This window comes from Oenanthe melanoleuca, chromosome 10 (assembly GCF_029582105.1).
Source record: "Oenanthe melanoleuca isolate GR-GAL-2019-014 chromosome 10, OMel1.0, whole genome shotgun sequence".
Lineage (NCBI taxonomy): Eukaryota > Metazoa > Chordata > Aves > Passeriformes > Muscicapidae > Oenanthe > Oenanthe melanoleuca.
This window is the reverse complement of record NC_079344.1, coordinates 22,940-50,554: the sequence shown is the minus strand read 5'-3', so window position 1 is coordinate 50,554 and position 27,615 is coordinate 22,940. Positions and strand designations below refer to the sequence as shown.

General features: G+C 40.1%; 1 protein-coding gene across 1 annotated transcript in view; it reads left to right on the top strand.

Annotated features, from left to right (window-relative positions):
- Positions 1 to 2,926: 2,926 nt before the first annotated feature.
- Positions 2,927 to 27,615, top strand: part of IQGAP1 (IQ motif containing GTPase activating protein 1) — a 47,628-nt gene continuing 22,939 nt past the window's right edge. The window contains exons 1-15 of the mRNA XM_056499592.1: positions 2,927 to 3,085; positions 4,856 to 4,955; positions 11,945 to 12,101; positions 12,479 to 12,556; positions 14,205 to 14,281; positions 15,626 to 15,693; positions 16,735 to 16,848; positions 17,236 to 17,414; positions 18,056 to 18,146; positions 18,629 to 18,792; positions 19,840 to 19,924; positions 20,966 to 21,129; positions 21,491 to 21,651; positions 22,148 to 22,272; positions 25,413 to 25,576. Coding sequence (XP_056355567.1) covers positions 3,034 to 3,085; positions 4,856 to 4,955; positions 11,945 to 12,101; positions 12,479 to 12,556; positions 14,205 to 14,281; positions 15,626 to 15,693; positions 16,735 to 16,848; positions 17,236 to 17,414; positions 18,056 to 18,146; positions 18,629 to 18,792; positions 19,840 to 19,924; positions 20,966 to 21,129; positions 21,491 to 21,651; positions 22,148 to 22,272; positions 25,413 to 25,576 — 1,779 coding nt within the window. The 5' untranslated portion in view covers positions 2,927 to 3,033. The remainder of the gene's footprint in view (positions 3,086 to 4,855; positions 4,956 to 11,944; positions 12,102 to 12,478; positions 12,557 to 14,204; positions 14,282 to 15,625; positions 15,694 to 16,734; positions 16,849 to 17,235; positions 17,415 to 18,055; positions 18,147 to 18,628; positions 18,793 to 19,839; positions 19,925 to 20,965; positions 21,130 to 21,490; positions 21,652 to 22,147; positions 22,273 to 25,412; positions 25,577 to 27,615) is intronic.

The following is a 27,615-nucleotide window of genomic DNA, read 5'->3' as shown; positions in this document are numbered from 1 at the left end:
CGGATGCCGTGAGGGGTGCCGTGAGGAGTACTCTTAGGGGTGCCGTGAGGAGTGCTGTGGCGGGTGCCATGACCCCCGTTCACGTCCCGACCGCTCCAGGGGCGCGTTGGCCTTGGCTCGCGGCAGGAGGAAGACAATGCAGTAACGTGCTGGTCGGGAGCTCACATCCAGGACAATAGCAAATGCGCAGCCTTCTAGGCAGACTTGGTTTCGGTATGCCTCACTAGGTTTCTTATGTTATCTGTCAGTGTTTTATCAGTGCCAGTTTTATCTTTTTCCATTTATTATGTATTGCTTTCCTTCACTTCCTGTCGTAAACCGGGTAGTCTTTTAATCAAAACTGTCTAGTTTGAAAACTATGAAGTTGTTTAATAAAGTGGTTTTCAGTATCCTCTTTCTTCTCCCTCAGCCATTTTTGACAGTGTTTTTCTCTATGTGCATTTTTACTCTTCTTCATTTAAAAGAAATTAGTGTTTACTGTTAAGAGTCATCTAATATATATTTGGTTTAGCTTGCCACAATAAGGTCTGAAATGTAGGAAAAATATGGACGTGTAGCTATATAGCTATACACCTTTATGTGTAACTTGGAAGCCCCGACATTATTGTTTATCATGTATGAGTACAATAAAACTATTGTCTTTCTGTTGAGAAAACTTATAGTGTTAAAATAAAGACTGAGGAGTTTGTCTAGGCATTTGTTATGCATCCTTGACATAAATATCACAGTGTACAATTGGTCTGGAAACCCCTGCAAAAGAACAGATAACAGTAGTTTATTTAAAGGATTTTGGTGCTCATTTTCTCTAGGAAGCCTAGTGATTAGTCATTAAGTCCAAAGACTTCAAAGAATTTTTTTACAGAATTGATTGCTCAGATTTTGAAATGAGAGAAAAATATCCCTATAATATTTGCAAGGCCATCTGACTAGTGCTCATTCAACAATAAGGGAAAAAAAGACAAGAATCAGGAAAGGCAGTACATTAGACACCTAAATACACAACTCCTAATAAAAACATTTTGAAGAGTCAATAACAAACACCAGAAATCTTAAATCAGGGGAGCTGTTACAGGTACCATTGAATACAACCTTGAAGAGGTTCAGATAGGTTCTTTGTTGATATGCAATACTAGTGTTTTATTTTTCTTATCAGAATTAAATGTTTTTGAGGGGGATTGTGGCACGGTGCAAAAAATATTATGAGTTATTTAGGGGGAACAAAATGAGTTCTGCACCCCACAGTTTACATATTAATCATCTTCTCATTGTGTAACTTTTAAGTGGCCACATGTGAATGCAAATGTTAATAATTAGAACCCTAACTGCACTCTAAACCCTTTGGTTTTGTAATTTATGTCTAGCATTCCCCAATGTAGTTATTTCTGTAACCATTGAATTATGGACTTCCTTTAACCAATTAGGTTCTCTATGATTGTTGAGTCCAACCAATGACTGACCACCACCTTGTCACTAAGTGTACTAAGTCACTTGTCACTTGAAGCACTAAATCCAGTCTTTCCTTAAACATTTCCAGGGATGGTGTCTCCACACATTCCTGGGCAGCCCATTCCAGTATCTAATCACCCTTCCTGTGAAGAAATTCTTCCTAATGTCCAACCTAAACCTGCCCTGGCACAGCTTAAAACTATATCTTCTTGTTGTATTGCATGTTGCATATGTATATATAGTAAGTAAATATAATTTTTGATGGGCTCATGGAATCATTGGGCTTGGAAGTGACCTCTGGAGGTCTTTAGTCTCACCTTGTTTCCTCAACAAGTGAACTCGAGTGGGTTTGTCCAGGACTATGGCGAGTTAGGCTTGAACTATCTCCAAGGGCAGAGACTCCACATCTTCTGCAGGTAACTTGTTGCAGTGTTGGATCACCTTCAGAATACAAATATTTCTTATTTTGTTGAAGTAGGACTTTTATGTTTTTCAGTCAACTTCCCACTGATTCTTGGTATGTTCTCTCATGCTCTCCTCAGATGTCAGATGCTCCAAGCCCTTAATCAACTTCACTGTACTTGTTCCATTATGTCCATGTCTTCCTTGTACTGGGGAAGCTGAAACTGAATCCACTGCTGGGATGAGAATGATTGACTCCCTTACCTGCTAGTGATGCTTTTCCTAACAGAGGCTATTGGTCTTCCAAATTACTTAATTTGTACTTAATTAGGTAGTAAATGTATGCCTGAGCAGTGAAATTCATGGTACTAATTAAAATGGACACATGGTGGCTGGCATTGTCAGTGCTCTGACCCTTTAACAAGAAATAGACAAAGCAACAGTAATATTTACTAAGGGGAAGGAAGCTTTCAGGGCATGATTCTCCTGTGGCAGTGCTGCTGGATGTTGCTATTGTTTTGGGGCACCCTGCTGCAGCCTGTGGCTGACATTTCAGGTGAGTTACCACGGTTTGGTGAGTAGAGCTGTTTAGATGGAAGGGCACGGCTGCATCTAGCAAGGCCAGGTTTTGCTACTGTGAAGGGCGGTGCAGCTGGGGAACCTGGCAGGACAAGAGGGCCGAGGCAAAGCAGCACGTGAGAGGCAGCCGGGCTGTGGAGGCTAAGCTAATGAGGCTGCACTGCACACAGTGGGGCTGGCATGGCTGGGCTGGGAAGGTAAGACGTGGGTCATGACTAGGTTGACTTGGGCTGTGTCCCGCATAATATGCTGGCAGAGTTAAGGCCAGAGCTTAGCTTAGGGTGTTACGAATAAGGCTAACAGGAAGATTCAGGGCCAGGGCGCTGGCCCGCCGAGAGGGAGGGACCACAGAGAGAGGCAGGGCGGCCAAGCCGGGTCCTTCAGTTCAATGGGACGGGCCGAGCTAGACTGGGGGCCGGAGGGGGCTGAGCAACCCGCCCTTTCTCTCCAGCGGCGGCCGGAGGTGGCGGGGGCGACCAGGGCGCGGCCGGGGCGGGGAGAGGGAGAGAGAACGCGGAGGGGCGACTCCTCCCCCGCCACACCCGGTGCGGCAGGAAGAGGAACAGCCGCACCCAGCTCCCGCTAGCCCCGGCCCAGCGCAGCGCCATGGCGGCGGAGGACGTGGACGGGCTGGCCGTAGCCCGGCCCCACTATGGCTGTGAGTACCGGGGCTCCAGGGCTGGGGGAATCCGCGTGGCCGCCAAGCGACACCTAGCCCGAGCTGTCCGTGCTTTCCAGGGTCCAGCGCTGGGAGGGGAGGCTGGGGGCCGCAGGCATGGGGGGAGCCGCGGGGTCCGGGCTGCGGGACTGCCCCGCGGGCGCGGTGCGCCCCGCCGGCTCTCCTCGCGCGCCCCGGCGAGCCGCGCCTCCTGCGAGGTGGGCGCCGTGCCGCGCGGGAGCTCGTCGAAGCTCGACGGTCTTCCTGAGTGCGGGAGATGAGCGCTGGGAGAAGGCAGCGGAGGGGCAGCGACGGGGCGTCCCGCGGCTGTGCCGCCGTCGTCTGCCGCGGACGGGCCCGCGCCTCGCCCAAGATGTCCGCCGCGGGCGGGGCGGGGGCGGCCCTGCTTTCCGCCTTCCCGCCGCTTTTGGCGACCACACCCGATTTGCCGGCCCAAGCACCGCTCCCAGCGGACGCCTTCACTGCACTGTCATAAGCTTGCTGAGGAGAGGGAGGCTTTGCATCTTGGCGTCCGATGCGCGGGCTCGCCTGTGCTATGACACCGCGTCAAAAATGATCAACGGCGGAGGAAAACGTGGTGCTGTGCACGGGTGATGCTGTAAGCGGCAGTCGGTCTGGTCTGGCTTTTAGCACTTCCAGGGATGGGGCCGCCACGGCTTCTCTGGGCAACCTGTGCCAATGCCTCACTATCTTCTTGGTTCAAGAATTTCTCCCTATTATCTGGTCTAAATCTCTCCACTATTAGTTTAAAACTGTTCCCTCTTGTACCATCAGTATATCCCTCTTCTTTTTATAAGCCCCTTTTTAAGTACTGAAAGGCTGCAGTGAAGTATCCCTAGAGCCTTCTCCAAGCTGAACAGCCCCAGCTGTCTCAGCCTGCCGTTGTGGAGAGGTGTTGCAGCCACCGGAGCATCTTTATTGCCCTCCTCTGGACCTGCTCTAACAGGTTTTGTGCTGAGGATGCCAGACCTGGATGCAGGGTTCCTGCTGGGGTCTCACAAGCGCACAGTAGATTGTTGTTGGAGGCATTTTAGGTATAAGTTGACCTTTGCTTAATAGCAATATGAGGCATTTCCTTTTTGTCAAATTGGTCCATAAAACCTAAAAAAGCTGTGGGTTTTTCTTCTTTTTTTTGACTTGAGATGTATTTAGCTGTAAGTATGGGATGAGAAGACTTTCACTGAGGCTTTGAACGCACAGAATCTGGAAGATTTAGGCATTTTATCCCTATGTAGGTCTTCAGTGTGATCTGAAGATAACATGCAGGTTGGGAATCTGAATGATTCCCTTCCAAATATGGAGTGTGAGTAGCATTTCCACCTTGTTTTAGAGATGGACTATAAAGATATAGACGGGATTATATGATGTGAATATGTATTTGTGTCCTTCCTCAATCTTTTGCTATCAAAATCAGAGGAGAGGTGAGGGCACAAGAGGTCACTGATGTGCTTTTGAGGAAGGCAAAGCTAGAAAACAAGAAAATAAAGGATTGTTTTCTAAGAAATTGTAAGAGGGATGCAGTCAATTTGAGAAATCAGGAAGAAGGAAGCTGGCAAATTTATGTGACAGTGATGAGAAAATGGGGCATCTTCTGTTGCTAATAAAGAACAAGTCATCACATCCTTAGTTTTCTGAATTAAAAAAAAACAAACGAGTCTCTGTGGGAGAGGTCAGATCTGTTTTTTTAAGTGCTTGTTCTGTTATATTCGATCTTTAACCATCTGAGGGCTGTGTTTTATTTATTTTCAGCTGTCTTGGATAATGAAAGATTAACAGCAGAGGAAATGGATGAAAGGCGGCGCCAGAATGTGGCCTACGAATACCTTTGTCATCTGGAGGAAGCGAAGAGGTGGGAATAATTGATTTTGAAACTGCTGGTGCTTTAAAAGAAAATGTGACTTTTGGTACGGGGAATAATTTGAATGCATCTTAACTCTTGTCTCCATTTCATAGTGGCTATATAGTTTTGCTAGAAAAAACAACCAACCAGAAAAACCAAAGAAACTCCCTTCCTCCCCAAAAAAGCAACCGACCTCTGATGTGTGTATCTAATGTTTTCAAAGACTTCCTGATGAGGACTCTATAGCTGTATTGCTCTGTTATTCCTGGTACTGGATGGGTTCTCCTGATGCCATGATGATTTTTTACCTTTTCTTTTTATATACCTCTTATATATTCTCAATACCCTTAACATGCATGCTTGTAATTCTTTAATATCTTAGCATAGTCCTGGTATTCATTTAAACTGGAAGACCAAACATTCTAAAATGCCTCACAATTGGAGGCTGAAAAACCTTACAGTATCTTGAAAAACCAAGACCCCCTCTAAAGGATAACCTGTAAACTAAAGTTAACCCCATCTGGGGAAAAATACTTTAAGATAAGAAAATGTCACACTGTTTATTTAAACCTCTCATTGGAGAATCATTCTTAAGTATGCTAATTTACAAAGGTCATAAAATTGCATATGTGATCTGCCGTGTGCGTACATTTCGGAGTATTCCACCTTGGCAAGTTGTTGCACCATAAAAATCCTTATTAGATACTGAGATTATCCCTTAACCATGTCTAACTCTTAATTCTAAATCACTCCCTGTTGTCTAACTTGGGTATGTCTGGTGCAGTATTACTTCCCGGCTTAGCAGTGCACATGAAAAACTGTTATTCCCTTCCTCTTAACTGAAACATTTTACTAATTTAAATTGTAACAGTGTATATCCCTTGCACACTGAGAACTCAGTTATTTTATATTTCTCCATGCATCCATCTGTTTAATAGATCTATAATAATGTAGTACTTTTTCCTGGGTTGCCCAGACTTCTCTCCAGGCACTCAGTGTCTTTCCGGAAGTCCACTGCCAAAAGAAAAAAAACTTTTCCAACAAGGCGTACTTCTGGAGAACACAATGATTATTTTGTATACTCCAATAGATTTGATAGTATCATACATGATTACATAGTATCTGCTTTTTCATGATATTAGGGTATAGTAGAGTTTTGCTGAGCTGTCACCTTGAAGTTGTGCTGCTGAGATTTGTTTCTCGTTTTGTGTTTATGTGGTCTATCGTGTTTTGCCGAGTGTTTTACCCTTCACTTGATCCTGCTGAATTAGATTTTTCCTGATTTTTGTTTAAAATACTGAAATAACTTTTATCTTATTCTTGTCTTCCAGCATGTGTGTAATCTCCATGTTTAGTAAGCATATAAACATACTGTATATCTTCATTCAGACAATTAATTTAAAGTATGATCAGAACACAGTAGATACTGTGAAGGAAAAAGAACTGTTATTAAAAATGAATGCATGAAGTCCTATTGTTGCTATTTTAAAAAATACTTTTGCAAACATTAAGTCTTATATGCTGTATGTGAAGAATAGGAGTGTGACATACATAAACACGTTTGACATAGCTGTGAGTGTGTTTTGTCATGGCTCACTGAACACTTAAGTCTCCCTTTGTCTTTCAAAAGATGATACGGGTTAAGAGCCAGAAAATTTTCCCTGGCTTGATGATGAATTTTGTATGACTCTGTGTAATTCTTCCTTAGCAAGGCAGACATGTTCAGCTGTAGTGACTTTATTGAGGAGGAAGTACTGAGTTTGTACAAGTTTACTGCTGGCAGAATATAAAGGATTTAATTCCAGGATGTTAATTTTACCAAGAATGTATAGTATATTTTTGAAGGAATGGGGAGCACTCAGTTTATGCTGTAGTCCTTTAGGTGCTTTATGAGAATTATCACTACTGTAAGTTCACAGAGAGTGCTTAGTTGCTAGTAGATAATAATTTTCCTTCCATGCAGGCTTGAATTAATTTTAATTAGTAAGATCTGACTAAGTTTCAAAATAACTCCTTCCCTTTGCATCCAGAGTCTTTAGCAGCAAATGCTGGGCAAACAGGGAGAGATGAGTTGCACTGTAGTAACTGTCCAAGCTTGAAGGAGCCCCAAATCCTTCATTTGTGAACTCTTCCTGTCATCAGCATTGGATTAAATGCTTGAGGTGGTGCTGATTCTCTCTTGAATTCCATGCTCAGATCTGAAAAAAAACAAACCTCAGACAAAAATACGTTCCACAGTAACAGCTTTAATATTTTTGTCTAGCACTTTGTTAATCATGGGGACTTACTCTTTAAATAAATTGGCTTTGACTCTGAAATTCTTAGCTTCTGAGTGTTGTCTTGATACTGATGACGTTGAGCAGCTGGGCATTTGATTTTTGCTACACCTTATCAGAAAAAAGTTTTCACTTTTATTTCAGGGTGAGCCTTGAGATGTTTCAAATAATGCCTAGTGGTTGCCAGTGTGTTTTGTAAAGAATGAAGCAACAGCTGTATTGCTCAAAATTCCAATAGTGGTGTACAGCCTTCCTTGTATCCACCTTGGTGGTTGGAGCACTTTTTTTTAAGGCCGTATCACTTAACATAAGAGTTAAAGATTAAATGACCAGGAGGGGAGCAGACTTCTTCTGAGTTTAATAATTAAGATATACAAGGGAGAGCAAAGGCTTGATTTCACTGTCTGCTTCCAGGAATTTTTTTTTCCTTCCTGAGAAGTTATTATGTAAATTGTCTTTTGAGTTTTATTTATTACTGGTAGTACAGTCTAGAAGAGGCTTTTGGCTACTTTGTTGGTAGAAAGTTCATTTAACTGAAACAATTAAACAAGAACTATAAAAGATCAGTGTATTTGAAATTAATGCCAGTGATGTGAGATTTTCTATATTTAACTTCTTTGCCAGTAGTGTAATTGAGGCATAGCATCTGTATACTGTGGCATTTTGCTTGTGCTATTGATAACAGTCTCTCTGAGCTGTGAGAGGGCTAATAATCTTTCTTTATGGTGAGAGAAGGTCAGATTGGAAGTTGTATCTCTAAGGAGAAGAGGAGGACCTAAGAGCACAGAAAGGTAGCTGGTGTACTCTGTGTCACACTCAGAAGCTGATAAGGTGTTGTAAAGCTGATGGTAGCCAAGGCAGGGTGGGAGGCAGCTGGAGAACACTTGGTGACTCCTGTCCTCTTCTCCATAATCATGTTATATTATTACAGTATAATATTGCATTCAAACACTGTAGTTTGTATTAATTTTTTTCCTACAACATAAAGGCACCTAAAATAATGTGATTAACAATATGCTGATTTGCATTGCATCAGCATTGTCATCCCTTTAGCCAAACAACAGATATGGAATCTAGAAGCAAAGTAGGGTTTTTTTAAATGTTAGAAGAAAGTAAGATGAAAATTGGCTAGTACCTAATTTTGTACTGAAATATAAAATTTAGAAAAGTTTGAATTTTTGAACTGTCTGATGTGATGGCCCATGTGCAGTAACACTGAGTACTTCTGTGCTCAATTTATGGCAATTTATAGCTGTTTGCAGGACCTGTCTGCTAACAAGCATGCATCAGAAGCATTATTAGAGGAATAATTTGTACTTATTTAATGGTATTCCAGCATGTTTGGTTGTTTTTTTTTTCACTGTCACTGTTTTTCTATTGTTATTTAGTGGTTTTTTATTTCGGTCAATTATGTGCAACGGTCTTGTGAAACAGGAATTAAGTCTTGTTAGTTGGAGAAAGGGGAGCAGAGTATAACTAAGTTGCTCAAGATTGTGAAGGACTGAAATGAAATTATTTGGAGTTAAAATGAAGATTGTGAATAAAGGGATTCCTCTACTATCTGTGGACTAGATGCCTCATTCTTGAAGAAAAATGGCTTTATTAATAATTGTTGTTTAATACTTAAAGTTTTGTTTTTTGTGTTCTGTCATTTGTTTGTTTGGATTGCTTTGCCTTTTTTTTTTTTTTTTTTTTTCTCCAAATCACAGTAGTCTAATAGAAAAGCTGTGGCAGTACAGGTCAAAATGTAAGAATATACTCTGTTCTGTTGCCAGCTCATGCTCACAGAAGGGTAAGGGTATATTTATCTCGAAGCAGCCTGAGACCTGATTTTTGTGGTCCTTACCTAGAAGTCAGGGTGTTTTACTGTAATATTTTTCATCAGTGTTTCCACTTGCAGATTGGGTCAGGTACTGGTGTTGGGTTGGTTGCTTGGATTGGTTTTCTGTATTTGTTGTTTTGTGATGGGTTTTTTTTGTTTGTTTTCTGCTTCTCTCAGATACAATGCAAGTGCTGTGTTAGACTGTAATCCAGGAGTATTCATAAATGATATTTTATTATCACTAGCTGTAAATGGAAGTAACTTATACTTAGCTCTTACCACTTTATTTGGGCTTTTATCAGCTCCTATTTGGACTTGAGATATTTCTCTACAGATCCTGTACTGTTTCGTATGACCTCATGCAGTTGGCAGGGAGTGGCTGTCTGGACTGGAAGTGGCTTGGAATGCACATTCAGAACTGTATTTTTCTGAGAAGTGGGTGGAGAGAGGTATGGAAAAGACAGTCAATGGTGGAGTACCACCATCTTTGCCTCACTTTGGATACTTCTTTTATGACTCACTGGAAATAGTTATGAAAGGCAAGCCAGGAGGAAAGAAACACGTTTGTTCAGAGACCAGGATTTTTCTTTTTGGACAGTGCTTTCTGAATGAATACTGTGTGTAATGTAAGAAGAGAGCAGCCCAAAATAACCAAAGCAAATAGGTGTCACTAATAGTTCTTGGTTATTGAGTACTGTGGAGTTCTTAATAACCCTTATTTACAAGAAATCAAGTTGGTCCTAAGGTGTGGTAATTTCAGTGATGTTGTAGCTTCCAAGCATCTAGGCTTATTTAGTTTCTAATGCTAAGTGATCAAGACAATTAGCTTGCAAAAGATTTCTGTGTATTTGATAATTATGTTCCTCTTGACTGTGGGCTTGGTACTCACCTGAAAGCTCTCCCAGGACAAATGACAAATCTTTTTGGCTAACATGGCAAATGCAGTAGTACCCTCATCAGCAAGAGCAGCTGAGGGAATTTTTACAGGTTGATGGCAGTGTTTGCAAGGGAGCAAAGAAGAACCTCATATTTACTTTTAAGGAGGTGGGGAGTGGTAGAGAGAAAGATTTTAATGCCAGAGTATCAGTATTCAGTTGCATGTTGCCGGGAAGATTACATTGGTCACTGGGAAAAATCTGGCCTGTGTTACTCATTAGTTTCTTGCTCTTTTGTATCTTTGGACTGAAAATGCCTGTGTGGACAATGAGAATGCTCTGAAACCTTTTAGCTGTGGGCAGTACTTGTTTTCCTAGCTCTCCATCTGTAAAAACCTTACTGAAAGGCATTTAAATACCTGCCTACTTTTCTAGAGGAGGACACTTCTGATGTGATAAATTTATTTTGCTTTGCTGTTGTTAACTCTCTGGGAGATCTTTTTATCTCTGAGATGATTCCTTGATTTGTTTAGAGTTGGTAGAATGAGTTATTTTTGAAGCAAAGTTTTTGTTGGATTTTTTCCCATGGCTGTCTAATGCCCTTGTTCAGGTGAATGGGATGAAGAGCTGAGGCTGTCTTTCAAGTTTTCTCTTCTTAACCATCTGTGAGAATGCCTACCAAGTTTATGTTTGTAACTGCACTAAAAATATCTGAGATTGCCATATGAATGATCTGCTGGAGTATGGGAATCCTAAACTTTCAAAAAAATGAATAGTATGGTTAGTCCGAAAAATGCCATACCTGTGGTGTTGGCAGTAATGAGCAGCAGTGAAAAAGGTTTTAAGTCATAGTTTCGTACATTCTTTTGGGTAGTTTATGCAGACTCTGTTGGGGGAAAAAATGGTGCTTCCCTTTTGCTCTCACCGCTTTTTCCTCTGCTGGTGGTGCTGCAGCGGCCATGCATCTTTTCCTTGGTACATCTCTGGGGAATTGCACTAGAAGAAGGGCTAAAATGTCGTTTTTAGGAGAAACTGTAGCTGAGCTTGCAATTTACAGCCTCCAGTAGCTTGTACAGAAGAAGTATCAAGGTGCCACCTCTGTTTTGAGAACTGTGATTTTTCAAAATGTTTTGCTATAGTCTTTATTTTTGTCATGACAACCGTGATACCATTAAATGAGTTGGAAGGCAACAATATAAGGGAAAATGAGTTATGAGGAAAAGAATGTCTGTTCCATGTTTTTTCCCCTGATCTTGAAAGGTATAGTAGTGTGGGAGAAGATATGAAGGAAGAAAGACTTGAGAACATCATCATCACACTGAAAGAGGGTAGGTTTAGATTGGATTTTTAGGGAAAAATTTTTAACAATTTAGATATTGAGGCACCTGGAGCAGCTTGCCCAGAGAAACTGTGGCTTGCCCTATCCCTGTAAGTGTTCAGGACCAGTGCTGGATGAAGTTCTGAGCAACTTGGTCTAGTGAAAGGTGTCCCTGCTCATGGCAGAGGGTTAGAATGAGATAGGCTTCGTGGTCCTTTCTGACTCAAACCATTCTATGATTCTGTGGACATTGTAGGGCCTCTCTGTGAGATCTTTTAAAAGAGCTTGAGCAAGTGGCACAAAGTCATGAAATAACTAGCAAATACCTAATGAGAGTAAAGAAATGCTTGTGTGATAAATGTGTACAAGGGGAAGATTTAAGTTAGTTAAAAGTACACGATGACCACTGTGTGTAGATCGGTACAAAGTCATGGGCTGAAGGAGAAACATGATGGTGTCTTAATTACTTTTGAAACTCTGGCTGATGAATTCTGTGCTTTTCCTTAATATTCTGACTGAAGTGTTACTGACTTCAGCATTTTAATGATGCAGACTCAGTGTTACATCCATTTTCAGCCCCTAGTGCTAAGTGAATACAGTTCTTGAGTATGACAGCAGCAGCAGCATGAGACTTGTTTGGCATGGCGTTGTGTTCACAAATTGGAAACATACTCATGTGACCAACTTTGTTGTTCTTGCACTTTGAGATGGATGGAGGCCTGTTTGAATGAGGAGCTGCCTGCCACAACAGAGCTGGAAGAAGGATTGAGAAATGGAGTCTACCTGGCAAAACTTGGGAACTTTTTCTCCCCTAAAGTGGTTTCTGTGAAGAAAATCTATGACAGGGAACAGACTAGGTATAAGGTGAGTGCTGTTCACCATGAATGCTTCTTTAGGTAGACATCTAAAATGGGAATATAGAGCTACACATGGAGGTAATGTGGAAAAATAAGTAGAAAGTTAATTTACATTAGTCTTATCTGAGAAATTCTGCCTTCACTCTAGAACAGTGGTTAAATGAGGGAGTGGATGTACTCTTAGCTTTATATTTTAGCTTGCACTTAGGTGAAGTAACTTGTCATAAACAGTCAATGTAAGTGTATATGGAAGACTTCAGACTTCTGTCCTGCAAAAGTGCTGTTTTCATTATCTATGTTAATGAAACTCACTGCTGTTCTTGACAGCTGTGATATTTTGTTTCTTGCTGCCCATCCTCTTGTTTCTGCCGATTTTTATTTCAGGCAACTGGTCTCCACTTCCGACACACAGATAATGTAATCCAGTGGCTGAATGCCATGTCTGAGATTGGTCTCCCCAAGGTAACTTCTGTCTTGTACATCCAAATAAATAAATAATCTTAGAAAAGCTTTGCATTCTGCGGAAGCATTTGCTGTTATAAAAAAATCAGCACTCTTACTCTAGTTAATTCTTATATTTCTAGATTTATGTCCCTATAGAAACTCTCTTCTAAAATATGGTGAAAGATTTAATTCTCCTACATATGTGAGAATGACTAGGAGCAAAATAATTACTCCTTGTGTACCATACTCCTGATATTACTTATCTGGCATGATATCTGCATTACATCGTTCTTGCCATGCATTCTTTTGAGCAGTATTCAGGCTACAGTTTGATTGTGGAATTTTTTTTAGAAATCAATGCTAAACGTAGCAGCACAATAGAAACTACTGTGTTCTCTGTTTCTTCAGATTTTCCCATGAAATTTTCACATTTTAGAGTTGAAATGTTCCTGGTGTAGCTTAATCAAATATAAATGATTGACTTGACTAGAGAAATGGACAGATAAACTTCTCAGAACTAATAAACACAGTTGCCTGAAAATATATGGAACTGTGGTAGCATTGGGCTGATGGTCAAGGCTTTTGGAGGCATGTTATGCATAGTCTCACCAAAACTGTCGTGTAGTTTAATCTGATATATGTTTTCTTTGCAAATGTGCTTGGAAATTGAACACTTCAGTTTTGGCAAAGATTTTAAAATAACTTACTGTGATTTACTAGGTGAGCTTTCCTGGGATCTATGATAATCTTACAGAAACACATTTGGGATTAGGAAATACTGAAATATGCTGTTAGGGTGGTTAGGCGAAAAGAAATGGGGAGGGACTTAGGCAGAGAGATGTTAAGTGCCAGATATGAGGTAAGATTTTCAGATGCAGATTGGCTTTGGGTGGAAGTAAATGGGTGATAAGATGTTGAAGAAACTGGGCTGGGGTTCAGTACATTTGCAAGAGATATGGGTGCTTTAAGTATTTTCCCAGGCAGAACAGCCAGGAAACTGATGCTGTGGAATTGAGGGTCATTCAGTTGCTCTTGCCTTTACAGAAAGAGAAGTGCTATTTTGTGCTCATAGATGACAGCAAGGAACCTTCAAATAACTGGAAAATAACATACTTTATTATTTTATAATAAGTCGGGACTTCTGAAATAGTTGAAACTTCAATATCAATCCCTTTTGTTAGACTTTTAAGAGCTTTGTGTTTGAGACAGTCTGAAAGCTTTTGGGCCCAGCTAACTGAAAATACAGTAGGCAGAGCACCTCAGTGCTGTTCTGAGTTTCTCTTTGAAACTCTCTCCTCTTGTTTCTCAGCCACATTTAATCCAAACAAAATTCTCTTTCCTCTCTTCTTCTGTAAGTCTTTTTTCATCCTTTGGCTTTCCTCACTAATACCTCATGGCCCAGTATCTTGGTATACACACAAAAGAAAGGTTCTGCACATTCGCATATGTAGAACTTGGCAGGAAGAGGGGTGCTCTTATTTGGGTATTAGAAACAAAAGGAAGCATTGACACTTCGAGTAGGAGAAACATTGGTCCAGGGCAGAGAAACTTGTACAGTTTTATTCCATGAGCTGTTTCTCTAGTGTAATGTAGAAGAATTGAGCTGATATTATTTGGCTGTATAGAGTGAATATAATTCAGACTGCTAACTTTGTTTTATCTTTAGATATTCTACCCAGAAACAACAGATATCTATGATCGCAAGAACATGCCGCGCTGTATCTATTGTATTCACGCACTCAGGTAAGGAATACTAGATAGAAATCTGATTGCTTCTGAAATCTTTCTGCAAAGCTGGAAGGTGACAGGAGAGACAGCTGAACTGAAGGCTGGATGAGGGCAAGTTTTCTAGCAGAACAATCTCATCAGGCCAGCAAAGATCCATGAAGCCAATATTTTGCCTTGGGCAGTGGCCTAATCAGATTCTGAAGGGGAAAAACAGCCAAATACTTGACTACCTTTTCATTCCAATTCCTGCCCTCTCTGCTGCCTGAGGCAGAGCTAGACATTCTTTAACCCAAAGATAGTAAGGCACTGGCACAGATTGCCCAGAGAAGTTTTGGCTGTCCCACCCCTGGAAGTGTTCAAGGCCAGGTTGGACAGGGCTTGTAGCAGCCTGGTGTAGTGGAAGGTGTCCCTGCCTGTGGCAGCGGAGTGAGTTGAAACTAATGAGCTTTCAGATCCCTTCCAGCCCAAGCCTTTCTGTGATCTGTGTTGAGCTAGCATGACAGGCTTCTTCTCCCAAACCCATCTGAACACAGGTGTATGGGTTCATCCCACCTTTGTCACAATTCCTTTTTATCATCAGGCTGCAGGTGAATACGTTAACCCCATTTTCGTAAGCCAGATCAGCCTAGTGAATGCTTCACTATTGGAGATGCCACACCTGCAGTCCTGGGTCCAGTTCGTGGCTCTCCAGCATTAGAGAGACACAAACATACTGGAGAGAGTTGAAGGAAAGGTCACTGAGATGATTAATGGACTAGCGGATCTCTGCTAGGACAGGCTGAGACAGTTGCGTATATTCAGCCTATATAACATATAGTTCCATGGGAATCTCAACAATACGTGCAGCTATCTGAAGAGAAGATGCAAACGAGATGTGAAGCCAGGCTCTTATTGATGACATCCCCATGACATGACAAGAGGCAAGTGGCATAATCTGAACCACAGGAGGGTCCCTCCTAACATCAGGAAATGTCTCATTTACCTGTGAGAGTGACCAATGAGTGCCACAGGTTGCTCTGAAACATGGGGTCTCCGCTGTTTTGATCCTCCAAAGCCATCTGGACACAATCCTGGGAAACTTCATCTTACATGACCTGACTGGAAAAGGGAGCTTGACCAAGACAAACTTGAGAGTGCCCTTCTAGCCTCAACTGTTCTGTAATTCTGCAAAGACTTCATAGTGGTGGGCCAGTTAGCTTTCACCTAAGGGGGGGAAGAGAAGAGTCAGCTCACTCTCTTGGTGGTTATCAGCTGTTATATTGGCTTACATCTCCTTGAATCTGTATCTCCTAAAATTGTATCATCGTCAGAACAAGTAAAAATGACTAGTTCTAATTATTTGCTTCTTTTCTTTTCTAGCCTGTACCTTTTTAAACTGGGTCTTGCCCCACAGATTCAGGATTTATATGGCAAGGTAGACTTCACAGGTAAAAAAACACTCACATATGCTGCCTGTATCTCATACCCTTCTAGATCAGTTGTTGAACACTTGTTTAGGTCAATTTGAGGATTGTTGCTGTCAATATCCTAAATGCAAATAAAGTTATAAATTAATAGCTGTGAGGAGTTGTAGTAACTTAAGAAAAAGAGTCTTCATTTGCCACCTTCTGAGCCAGGCAGTTAGACAATCATCAGTTCTGTAATCATTTACTTTCACAAATAACAATGCCTTAACTCTTTTGTCACTGTTGTAACATGCTTAAGCCTTGCATCCTTCTCCTTGGGAGAGTTTTCAATTTGGAACTTAGTACATGGCTCTGACCTCCTGTGACAGTTTAGAGGTGTCATCAGCTGAAGAAGTGTTTTGACAGCTGATCTGCTGCAGGAGATGCCAGCACAAAAGTGTGTGTCCACATACCTCCTCCAAGTTTCACTTCCTTAGTTTTGCGGAAGTGTCCAATTTAATGTTTTGCATTAGCGACGCTTTTGCCCGAGGACATGCATCTGGTTTAAAAGGTGTATAAACTTGATTTCCCTGCAAATTGATTGTTGATTATACTTATAAAATGCTAACTATTAACTCACTTTTAAAGTTGTATGGTATTTAGCAACCGCATGTGTTGACGCACTCCATTCGCTTCTCTCAGTGTAGTCTGTTTGTGGGGAAGAAAGTCTAAAACTACTGCCTGTGCATTTTCCTGACCTGTTGGCAACTGCAGTCGAGGTACCTTAGAATGGAGTCTGTTTCCAGCTCCTCATGAGAGTTCTTGCATTGTTTTCTAGTAAGCAAAACTGCGGAATACTCCTGTACGAATTTCTGGGAGAAATGTAGATTTTAGGAAAGTGTGCAGATGTCTTAGCATTTTCATTTCTTTGGTTTCACTTGTTGAGTTATATTCAAAATATTAAAATAATAATTGTCATCTATTGTAGCTGTCCTTTTTTTTTTTCTTTTTAAGTAGCAGTTAGTATAGCAGTGCTAATGGATTTAAAAACCCATGTTAACACTATTTTAACATATGTTTCAGAGGAGGAAATCAGTAATATGAGGCTTGAACTGGAGAAGTATGGTATTCAGATGCCTGCCTTCAGCAAGATTGGAGGAATTCTTGCAAATGAACTTTCTGTGGATGAAGCTGCACGTAAGGAAAAATGGCATTTTGTTTGCTACTCAAATTGGCAGATCAGTTAAGTGTTGGTTTTAATGCTGCAGGTTTTAAGCCTAGCACAACAGTCTTTCTGATAGGCCTTTTGGAAAATTGGGAAGATGTTTTTATTCTTTCCCTTGTGTATTTTTCTTTTTTCTGGAGCATGGAGATTTGACTACTTAAAATATTGTAAGTAGAAAGTAGGCTGCTATATTGTTTTCATCAACACAAAGCCACGATGGAATGAGATACTTTAGTAATTCTTTTGCTTTCCAGTTAATTTTCAGATAATTTTTCTGCTCTTTTCAAAGAAGGGATTCTTGATTTTTAACAGTGCTGTTTTATTTGGGACTTACTGGCAGACTGTGGCTTGTTTTTCAGTGCATGCTGCTGTCATCGCCATTAATGAAGCAATTGACCGTCAGATTCCAGCTGACACTCTTACAGCAATGAAGAACCCTAATGCCATGCTAATAAATCTGGATGATCAACTGGAATCCACTTACCAAGACACACTCTACAGAGCAAAACAAGACAAGATGGAGAATGCTAAAAATAGGGTAGCTCAGTTCTTTCAAACCATTTGCATGCATTGCTATTTTGTATTGCAGTGTAAACTGTGGGGAATTCGCTGAATGTGTGTTAAGGTCCTATATGTGTAGTCTTAGGTGGATTTACTCCTTGTGGCATTTTATTATGTTCCCCAGTAATCTATCTTGCAGAAAACAGGCAATAATTAGCTACATTAATCTGTTTAGCTGTCTGAAATATGGGCCACATAGGTACAAAATTCCTGTCAGTTTTTATGTTAGATATTTTAGATATCATAGATATGTTTTCCTAACAGTGAAATGATGAGCAAAACTGACTGATGCTGGATGTGGTCCATGTTGCTTTAGAACACTGTATAACACATGTCCAGTTCTATATATTGCTTTCTATGTTCCGGAGCTCTACTGTATGTTCAGTAGAGTCCATTACATTGAAATAAGATGTTTCCATGCTGTCTGTATCAGAATTTGACAGTAGTTACTCTGAATGTATTTATGTCTAGGGCTTCTTTTTGCATGTGTAGAGGTAGTGTATGTATGACCTATCACAGCTCTGTATGGGTAAACAGTTACCCGACCTTTTCAGCTAGAAGATCTGTAAGGGAGAAGGCAGCTGTAGAAACTCTGATTAGTTTTTATTTCATCTTCAGATTGCCTCAGAAAGTTCAGATAGAGAGAGGGATGTGTATGAAGAACTTCTAACTCAAGCTGAGATTCAGGGAAACATCAATAAAGTGAACAGTAAGTATCATGTTGTAGTAATAGTCTTAATTAAAGGAGTATTTCAAAATGATACCCATACTTCTCTTTTTCTATAATGCTGACAAAATTTAAAGGCAGCTCCCCTGTGTTTATGGATTGTTTTAGTGGTGGGATGTTTCAGTTTTCTTCAATTATTAGTTGAGTTTGGTCTTGTTTTGATTTTTCAGTCATTATCAGTACATAGTTGTAAGCTTAATTCACTACGACTTCTGTTACCCTTCCTTTTGGAAGTGTATTGTTTGTGTTGCTGGGCCCTTCAATTCTTCATCTTGAATAGTGCCATTTCCAACCATTAGCCTGTTTTTCAGCCTAATAATTGATTTCATGATTGACTTTGGAAGTGTTTCTTTTGTATTACATACCTTACTTGCTGTCTATCAGGTCTAAGAGTATTTCTTTCTGAGCAGTAAACCATGTGTAAACCATGGGACTTTCTCAAGAGTCTGTTTAACTGTTGCTAGCACACACAGCCATATCGAAGATTGACCTGGCTTTGGAACGAGGAGATGTATTAGCACTGTATGAAGCTTTGGCAACACCAGCCCTGGGACTGCGAGGATTGCTGCGAGAAAATTGTGACTGGTATTTCAAGCAGTTTTTGAGTGATAGGCAACAGAAACAGGAGGTATGGAAAAGTGCAGATTACCCTGATGTGTGAGGTTTTTCCCCTGCTCCCATCTTTCACCATACAACTGAGTACTAATCACTTGGTATATACCTGCATTACAGTTTAGTGTTGGCTGGAAAAAGTTAGTGTTAAGATATGGAAGCATTCAGTAAGCCTATTATTTAGCTTCGGTCTTTGCATGTGAAAGGCCAGTATAATGTTTGTATGTAGGTGTACATATAATTGACCAAACCTTGAACTACCAACTTGCATGTGTATAGGACTATTAAAATTAAGGTGTGTCCTCCCTCATTTTGATATTGTCAGTGCCAAAATAATGTGAATTAATGTGTTTTATAAACATGTATCAGGTAAGCATGAACTACTTTCACTGTGGAGAATACCATAATACACCACTTGCAGGCATGGTGCTTAGGGACATGATTTAGTGGTGGACTTGGCAGTATTACGTGTATGGTTGGACTCAATGATCCTTAAGGGTCTTATTTAGCTGTAGTGATTCTGTGATGCTACCCCAATTATTAAAGCCCTCCTGCCTCCCTAGTTACTCAGTCTCATTTTCTGTATTTATTTGTGTAATATCATATAGTCCAAGAAGTGTGTATGCGTAAGCCAAAGCTGCATGTTGTCCATTTTGGTGTTCTGCTAATTCTATAGTTGCTCACAGGTAAAGTGCAACATTGTGTGATGGATTATTTCATGCCAAATTGCACAATTGCTAATCTCACTCCAGCACACAGCTTGTGTACAACGAGTCTTTTCCCACAAAATTGTGCCTTTTGTCTTAAATATTTATCATTTTGGAAGCAGTCTTGCCTTTAATTTCTATGTTCATGTTCATGGGACTGCAGTTCTGATATAGACAAGATCAGGTTGTACACATATGATCTTTCAGCACCTGAACTAGGAATCTGGTGAGTGATTTCTGATTTCCTTATGCATACGTCATTCTTTCTGTTTTAAGTTCAAGTGGGGTATTTTTATTGAGGTATTTGAAATTAACTTGGCATTGTTTCACCCTTACAGTTTCTGTTTTTTCTTTAGGCTGGCCTTACAGGTCCTCTGCAGAAGGAAGAGTTGCAGTTGGGAGTGGATGCTGCTAACAGGACAGCACAAAAGTACCAGCAAAGTAAGGATCAGCAGAAATTATTGCAGCAAAGTCACCATGGATGTGATCAAGAAAATGAGGCAGCACAGTATTTGAGTCTATTATGAATGGTCATTATGAATGTTTTTTAAGTACTTGTAGCTGCTAGGAGCATTAAAGAAAATTGGTTGCCCTAATTATTTGCAGTGTCTTTTACACAGCTCTTACAACGTGGCTGGAGATAATAGCACATAATTTGAATTAAGAAACAGAATTTTGGCGTCCACCTTAAATAACCTCTTTTTATAGAGTACTTTTCTGAATTTTTGTGCTGTGGATCTGTGAAGAAAATCTGGATTGCTACAAGAGATGTGAAAGATAGGTTTACCTGCTGATCATTCACACTGAGCTACAGAGCCTTTACTGTTTCTGAATATTAGCTAGCAAATAAAATGTAGATCATTTGCTGATTGTTTTTTGATAGATGCTTCTGAGACCACACAGAGCTCTCTTACAGTGCAGGAGCAATTCACTTTGTGATAGGTAGAAAGGAGACTACCAGAGATTTGAGGAGATAGGATTTAAAATTGAAGAGGAAAATATAAAATGCTGAATTAAGTAGGCAACTTCCATCGAAGTACCTTACTTTTTAGGCGTGGAAGTCCACATTTGTTTACCTACTTCTGGTGTTTTAAGTTAGCCAGCATGTACCCACTGCGGAGTGCCTGTATTACTGCCTTGAGCAGGACAGAGGTAGAAAGGAAGAGAAAATTGGTATGATTCACCCATGAAAAATTTGCAATGAGGCTTCTTACTATCAGAATACTGAAATGGTCAAACAGTCCCTTGATATCCAGACAAAAAGGTGAACTAGTATTAAGCATGAGCATTATGTGTTTTAATTGTCTCCATTAATGGAAGACTAACTAACTGAGGGTGTATGGATTGAGAGTTTGGCTCTTTTCCTGCAGTTCAGATATTATTCTTTCTCTAGTTAAGTATTTGAGTAAAATAGAAGTGCTGTTTTTATGGGAGTCTCGACTGTCTGCCTTCCTTATTCTTTATGCTCTTTGAATTTCTAAGGACTGGCAGCAGTAGCCAAAATTAATTCAGCAATTCGAATGGGTGATGCTGAGAAAACTGTGACAGAAATGATGAATCCAGAGGCCCAGTTACCCGAGGTTTATGCATTTGCTGCAGATCTTTACCAAAGAGAGCTGGCTACCTTGCAGCAACAGAGCCCTGAGGTAAGTATCACCTTCTCCGTTATTTCTGTTGGCGTGGGTCATTGGTTCTACCTTGTCTGTTTTCTTAAGTGCATTCTCTGGAACAAACCTGTCCTGAGACTTCACAGGACTGCTTTGGTGTTCAGTCTGTTCTGATGTGGTTTAATGCTTAAATCTTGATCTGCTTGGCCTTGTAAGAGTGTACCTCCGTCTCTTACTTGGTGCTCTAGCTTTATGATACTCACTTTCTGCTTTGTTGTCCTAAAGGATGTCCCTTTGCCTTGTTACATGTCTGTTCTGACAGCTGCTCCACTGTTTTCTATGTTCAGCAATGGTTTGTATAGAGCGAATAGAATTAATTTGTTGTCTTTTTTGTATGCAGGGTCACCTCACCCATCCAGAACTATCTGTTGCTGTAGAGATGCTGTCTTCTGTGGCCCTGATTAACAGGGCTTTGGACTCAGGGGATATGAATACAGTGTGGAAACAACTAAGCAGTGCTGTCACAGGCCTTACAAACATTGAGGATGAGAACTCGCAGAGGTGAGTAATTCAAGGAATTGTACCTGTCCTTGATGTTGCTTATATTCTGTGACTTCATGAATTTTCTTTTCCCTCTCTTAAATTTTAAATTATTTGTTACAGTATGAATTTAATCCCTGCTGTCTCTTGCATCTTGTTTTTGCAATTGTTGTTTCTTACTGGTCTGATTCCCGTGCTGTCTCTCAATGCTTTCTCATGGATTTCACATTAAAGCCATGCTGTAATACCATTAGGTTGTCACTAGTACTCATGCCAGCTCACCCACCCATTTTCTTTGCCCTGGACTCCTATTCAGTGTTTCAGTGCTTTTTTCTGTTTGGCAATTTTGTCTGTTTTTACCAGCTTCACTGTTTGTGCTGACATCCTCCACACACATAAGCATTTCTCTCTCATGTTACCTCTCCCGCTTTGTGTGCAGTTCTTAGTGCTGGGTTGTGTGCTCCCTGTGCTTGTTGCAATGTGATGTTTACTGGGTTTGAGTTTTTTTTTCTTACAGATACATAGATGGTTTGGTGAAGCTGAAAGCTGAAAGAAGTGCAGAAGGAAATGAATTTATCACATGGAATGATATCCAATCATGTGTTGATCATGTGAATAAAGTTGTGCATGAAGAACATGAAAGTAAGTTTTTCTGTTCAATTCATGCTAGACCAATCATAGCTTATAAGGAGTGCTAAAATTAGATGCGTGTCAATACAAGAAGTTATTGATTGACCTGTGTTGTATGTTAGATACCTAGGAAGATCTTAGTTGTGAATAGGACTTGGCGATCTGTAATGTGAGAGTCTTGATTGCAGGACTGTTTGTTGATGGAGAGATCAGGCAGTCCTTTGTGTTTGTGGTATTGATGTCAGTATTTCAAAACTGTTTATTAATCCTTCAAGTGTAAATTTCAACCCTTTTTTGGATTGAAAATGCATTGTCTGGTGTCAGTGCTTAGGATTAGTCTAGAATCTTCTAATTTTGCTTCAATACTCCAAATTTAAGCTGGTTTTACCAAAATCTCTCAGTCAATTGTAGCCTTGTCTTGGAGTGCTTCATCCTTCTTTCTAATTTGCTGCGTACAGTAGAAGATATTTTTCTTGAAGTCTTATCCTTTCTTTGATGGCAACTTTTTCCCTGTTCAGGTTTTCCTCTTCTTCCTTTTATTCCTTTTAATCCTTTTTATCTGCATTGATCTTTTTACCTTCCCAGTATTTAGCTCCCTAATCGGAAGATGTGCAAAAACTCTCTGAAGTCATGTGTGTCTAACACAGATCACTGGTGAGACTCCAGTTCTCTGGGTGCAGGGACACTGATATTTGAGCTGTCACCATGACCATGCTTCTGAAGCTAATCCTGCTGTGTGTCTTATGCCCTGAAATTGCACTGCTCGGTGTTTCCCTTGAGGGCTTATTCATCTGGAACATGGAAACTTTCCTTTGCATTTTTATAAAAGGTGTGATTGAGGAATCACCACTAATGCATTGCACTCACCCATAGATGTTTCGTCACTAGTCCTGTGTTGAAGAGAGCTGGAAGAGGTGTGCTGTATACATCCATATGCAGTGCCAGGTTCAGCGGGGCTTGGAGCAGCCTGGTCTGTAGTCTTCTTGGTCTAGTGGAAGGTGTGCCTTGCCTGTGACAGGGGGCTTGGATCTAGGTGATCTTTAATGTCCCTTCCAACCCAAACCACTCTATGCAGCAAGTGTAGTACTGAAAATTAAATACTCATGGAGGAAAAAAATTACTGATGCAAACTGAAAATGGTGAATGAGTGTTAATGTAGTGTCTATGCTTCTAGCCTTGCATGTTTTTTAATTTCTATTTCTCAGTGGTAGTTATGTTAATAGAAGTCTTTTAGCAGTGATAAAAGACTGGGCCTGAGTGTTATTATGACAACTTCATCAGAACAGAAAATTGGAGTAATTTTTTTTCTGCAAAGACAGTATTAGTTGACTTAAAATTCAGAGTGGGGATAGAGGAGTCTTTGAAAATAAGTTTGTTTAATTTTACCATTCTTCAGTAGACCCTTGTGATGTTCTGTTTCATATGGTTTAATTTTCTTTTTTCTTCTTGTTTTCATTAAGGGTTCTTAATTTTTGTTTATGACCAATACTGAAAACCTCTTGGGTTTGACAGTAACTTTGAAGCCGTCTTTGTAATATTTACAGTTTTATAATATTTAATATCTCAGCAAGGCTCAAAGCCTTGCAGCATAAAGTGGGAGAGATTTGTCACAAGTGTGGAGGTGATGCTAGAGTTTTTGTTGTACACAAAAGTTTTTGTTGAGACAAGCAGATGTCTTCTGCCGCTCCTTGTTGTGAGTGTTGTGTTTCACCTTGCAAAGCTTATGCTCTAGAGAGGGTTAACTTGTAAATTAAAAGTTTGCTATCTTGATTAACTTGTTTCCTGCATCTCCAAATAGACACTGTGTTTTCTATTGGGCTCACGTAAGTAGATTTGTTGGAACCACACAAACGGGGCGCCACCCTGGGGGCGCGCACCCTGGTGCTCGGTTCATGGTATCTTTTCTATGTAAGCGGTCACAGTGGAATTCTGAAAGTCTGTGTAGTCCCAACATCCTGTTTCTGTTAATGCTCCTTATCCTGTAACAAAAGGTGTAGAAAATCCTGTAATGAGGTAAATTGTTCTCCTGGGGAATTTCCTAATTCTTTGGTCTGCTTTGTATATGCCCTTATGCAAAGATAAAATATATCTTCTTTCTATGAATAAGTTAAATTAGTCAGAGAAGGTCCTCAAGCTTTGTGGCCATGTCTATAGATATATATCTATATGTTTGTGTCTCTATTTATATCTCTATCTATATATCTGTGTATAGATATATCTTTGTATATGCATGTATATTTTTTTTCTGTGCCCTTTCTTAAGTTATTATATCTGTTTTTTGATAGAAGTCATGCCATCATTTTAGTGATGCAGTTCTTGCAATGTCCTTAACATATATTTTTCCCTCACCTCTACTCCATCCAAATATACAGATGTTCTATTTTTTATATGAATTTCTGCTTTGTGAGTCTTGTGTTGAAGAGTCATAATCTTTGAATACAATAACCAAATTTGGAGATTCCAACACTGAGCTCCTTTTTTTTGTCTAAAAGACTTTGTTCTGCACTGAACAAATCCTTCTTTAAGGAGGGAGCTGAATCGGATGAGCTCTGAGATTCATCTTAACCTGAGTTATTTCATGATTTTTGAGGACACAGTTGCTATAGATGTAGACTCTGTTAGTTAACTGTAAGGTCTTTATTTTGCTGAATGGTAAATTTTACTGTACTTGAATAGCATCCACTTCTTTGATACATGTTCCCAATAAAAGAGTTCTCTGAAATATGGAATTACTGTATTTTTAAATGGTATTCCATGCAAGTCTTTAGTTTCATGTGTAAATTTCTTTCTGGAGAAGCCAGAACCTTGGAATATTGTGAACTCTGGCCATTTGGGTTTTCTAGAAGCTTTAAGCTGAGTGTCTGATGATTCTGTTTTGTCCCTGCATGTGGTCTCCCTGAGTTTTTGGGTTTCTTTCTCTGAAACTATATTTTTTAAATTACAATGCTCAAGAATTGTGACTACTTTGAGGGGGAAAAAATAGCCTTGGTTTCTTTACTAGTAAGTAATGTTTTCTGTTAAAAATACTGTGCTTCTGAGCTGTTACTTGATTTAGGAAGGACTAACTGCACCTTTCTACTAGAGCAATGCTTGTGATTATTGTTGACTAAGAATGGAACTTTGTCTTTCTCCCCCTTTGCATTCCTCCCTAGGGATTTTGGCAATTGGTCTTATTAATGAGGCTCTGGATGAAGGGGACACCAAGAAGACTCTTCAAGCCTTACAGACTCCTGCAGCAAAATTGGAGGGTGTAGTCCCGAAGGTAGCACAGCATTACCAGGATACACTACTTCGAGCCAAGAGAGAGAAAGCACAGGTGAGTGCAGTTAAATGCACCTCTTGAAAGACCTTTGCATTAGTGTTACTAGATTCCTACTGATCTTGAAAGTCAGGAATCAAAATTGAAAAAGGAGAGGTTGGCATTCTGCATATCTTCAACTGATCTTAACCAAGCAGTTTGGATCATTCTGTACAAGAAAGAGAGCTTTCAGCCAATAGTATGAATCCATGAACTGTGGAGATGGGTATAAGGATATTAAGTGCATGTGGTGGCTTGCTACAGCTAAACTTGGGTCCCAAGTGAGATACATACCTTTTATGTGGAAAAACAATATTCATCATCTGTTTTTGTGAGGAGACCATGTTCATTCCAGGAGTACTGAACGTCTGATTGCAAGCTTTCTACAAGCTCAAGTATTTTCTTCTAATGTTCCTTGTTAAAAGTTGTCTTAGGCATAGTTATATATGGCAAAAATAAAGTTTCTGAAAGCGGAAAAATCTGTGAAGTGATAAATTAAAAAAAAGATGTGAAGCAACATACATGTTACCAGCAAAATATATGCTGTTGTTCACCTGATGACACTTACATAGCTTGAGACTTTTTAAGCAGAAGTTGTCATTGGCCAAGGACTTCTTCCTACTTGTATATAATTGCAGCTTTCACTAACTGAAAAGTGAAGATGAAGAGAGGAAGAGCAAGTTTCATCTTACAGGTGTAAGAATGGATGACGAGTGCACATGTGTGTAAGCAAGTAATTTTTGGGTAGTAGGGATAGGACACTGATTCTCTCCTTATCTATTTACAGAGAAGTAGCAAGTGTCTGTTTTCAGTGGCTTGAGTGTTTTGTTTTCCTTTTTCTGCTGTGGAGCTCATTGCCCTCTTAGCAATGCACAATTTTGTATAGAGGCTAAGGTCTGTATTTTGTTGAACATTTTGTTTTTGACTGATTGTTAACTGATGTGGTGATGATAGCTGAAAGCTATATGCAATTCTGATGAAAATCATTAAGTAGCTTTCCCAACGCTCTTGACAAGGGTTAATGTTCCTCAGGATCCATTTTGTGCCGAAGCATTTCCTCTCGCTGAGTCAGAATGAAACAATGAAATCTTTTTATCCTGTGCTTAAACTTGTGCCAGAAGGTGCTGGTAACTTCTGAGTCAGTATGAAATTACCTTATTTAGGCATAAGATAAATAAAGATATTAAGATAAAAGATAAATAAAAGGCTTCTCCCAGTGACATGGGAGTAATTCCTGAAATAGACAGATCTATGATGTATAAAGTACCAATGTGGGGGAAATAAGCACAATCTGAAGTGAACTGTTATGAACCAGTGATTTCTGTACCTTGGGGCTGAGAGGAATTATTGTTCCCCTGAAGATGTTGTACAATTGCTTACTTGAATGGGGAGTGCTGTATCATGCATGTTTCTGATGGGATGCCATGAGAGAGAAAAAAAGATTCTATACTATGGAGTCTACTAGAGGATACTCCATACAGTCCATACTACTACAGAATCTACTCCAGTAGACTCTGCAGTATGTTACACTGTGTGTACCTTGCAGAAAGCCTTGCAGCAGTAAAACTGTAGAGAAGCATAAGATGGTTTTGGTAGTCTTCAGGTTGACTTCTGTGGGTAGCTAGTACAGCAGAGTTACAGTGATGATTCTCCCCCACACTCTGGACAGGAATTTTGCTGATTGCTGGTACTCTTGTGGGACTGTCTGGCTTTCAGATGAAATCTGCCTGTGAAGGTCATGTTAATCTCTTGAATGAAGTATCATTTAGCAGCTAGTTTCAGATCTGCCAAAACAGTGGGAAAAATATGGAAAGCATGTAACGAAGTGTTCATTTTAAGTCTGGCCTTAAAGCTCTTGAATGTTGTAAATAGTGGTTCTTTTGTTCGGTGTGATTATTATTCCATTCCAGAACTAAATGTTTCTTGTGTGAGGAAAGTTGTCAGAGGGATGGCAGTTGCATCTTAGCATTTCCTGCAGGAAGCAGCAGTGGGTGGTGAGAAGCTTTTGCTTGGCAACTCCTGGGTCATTGTTCTTTATGTATATTTTGGGATTTGCA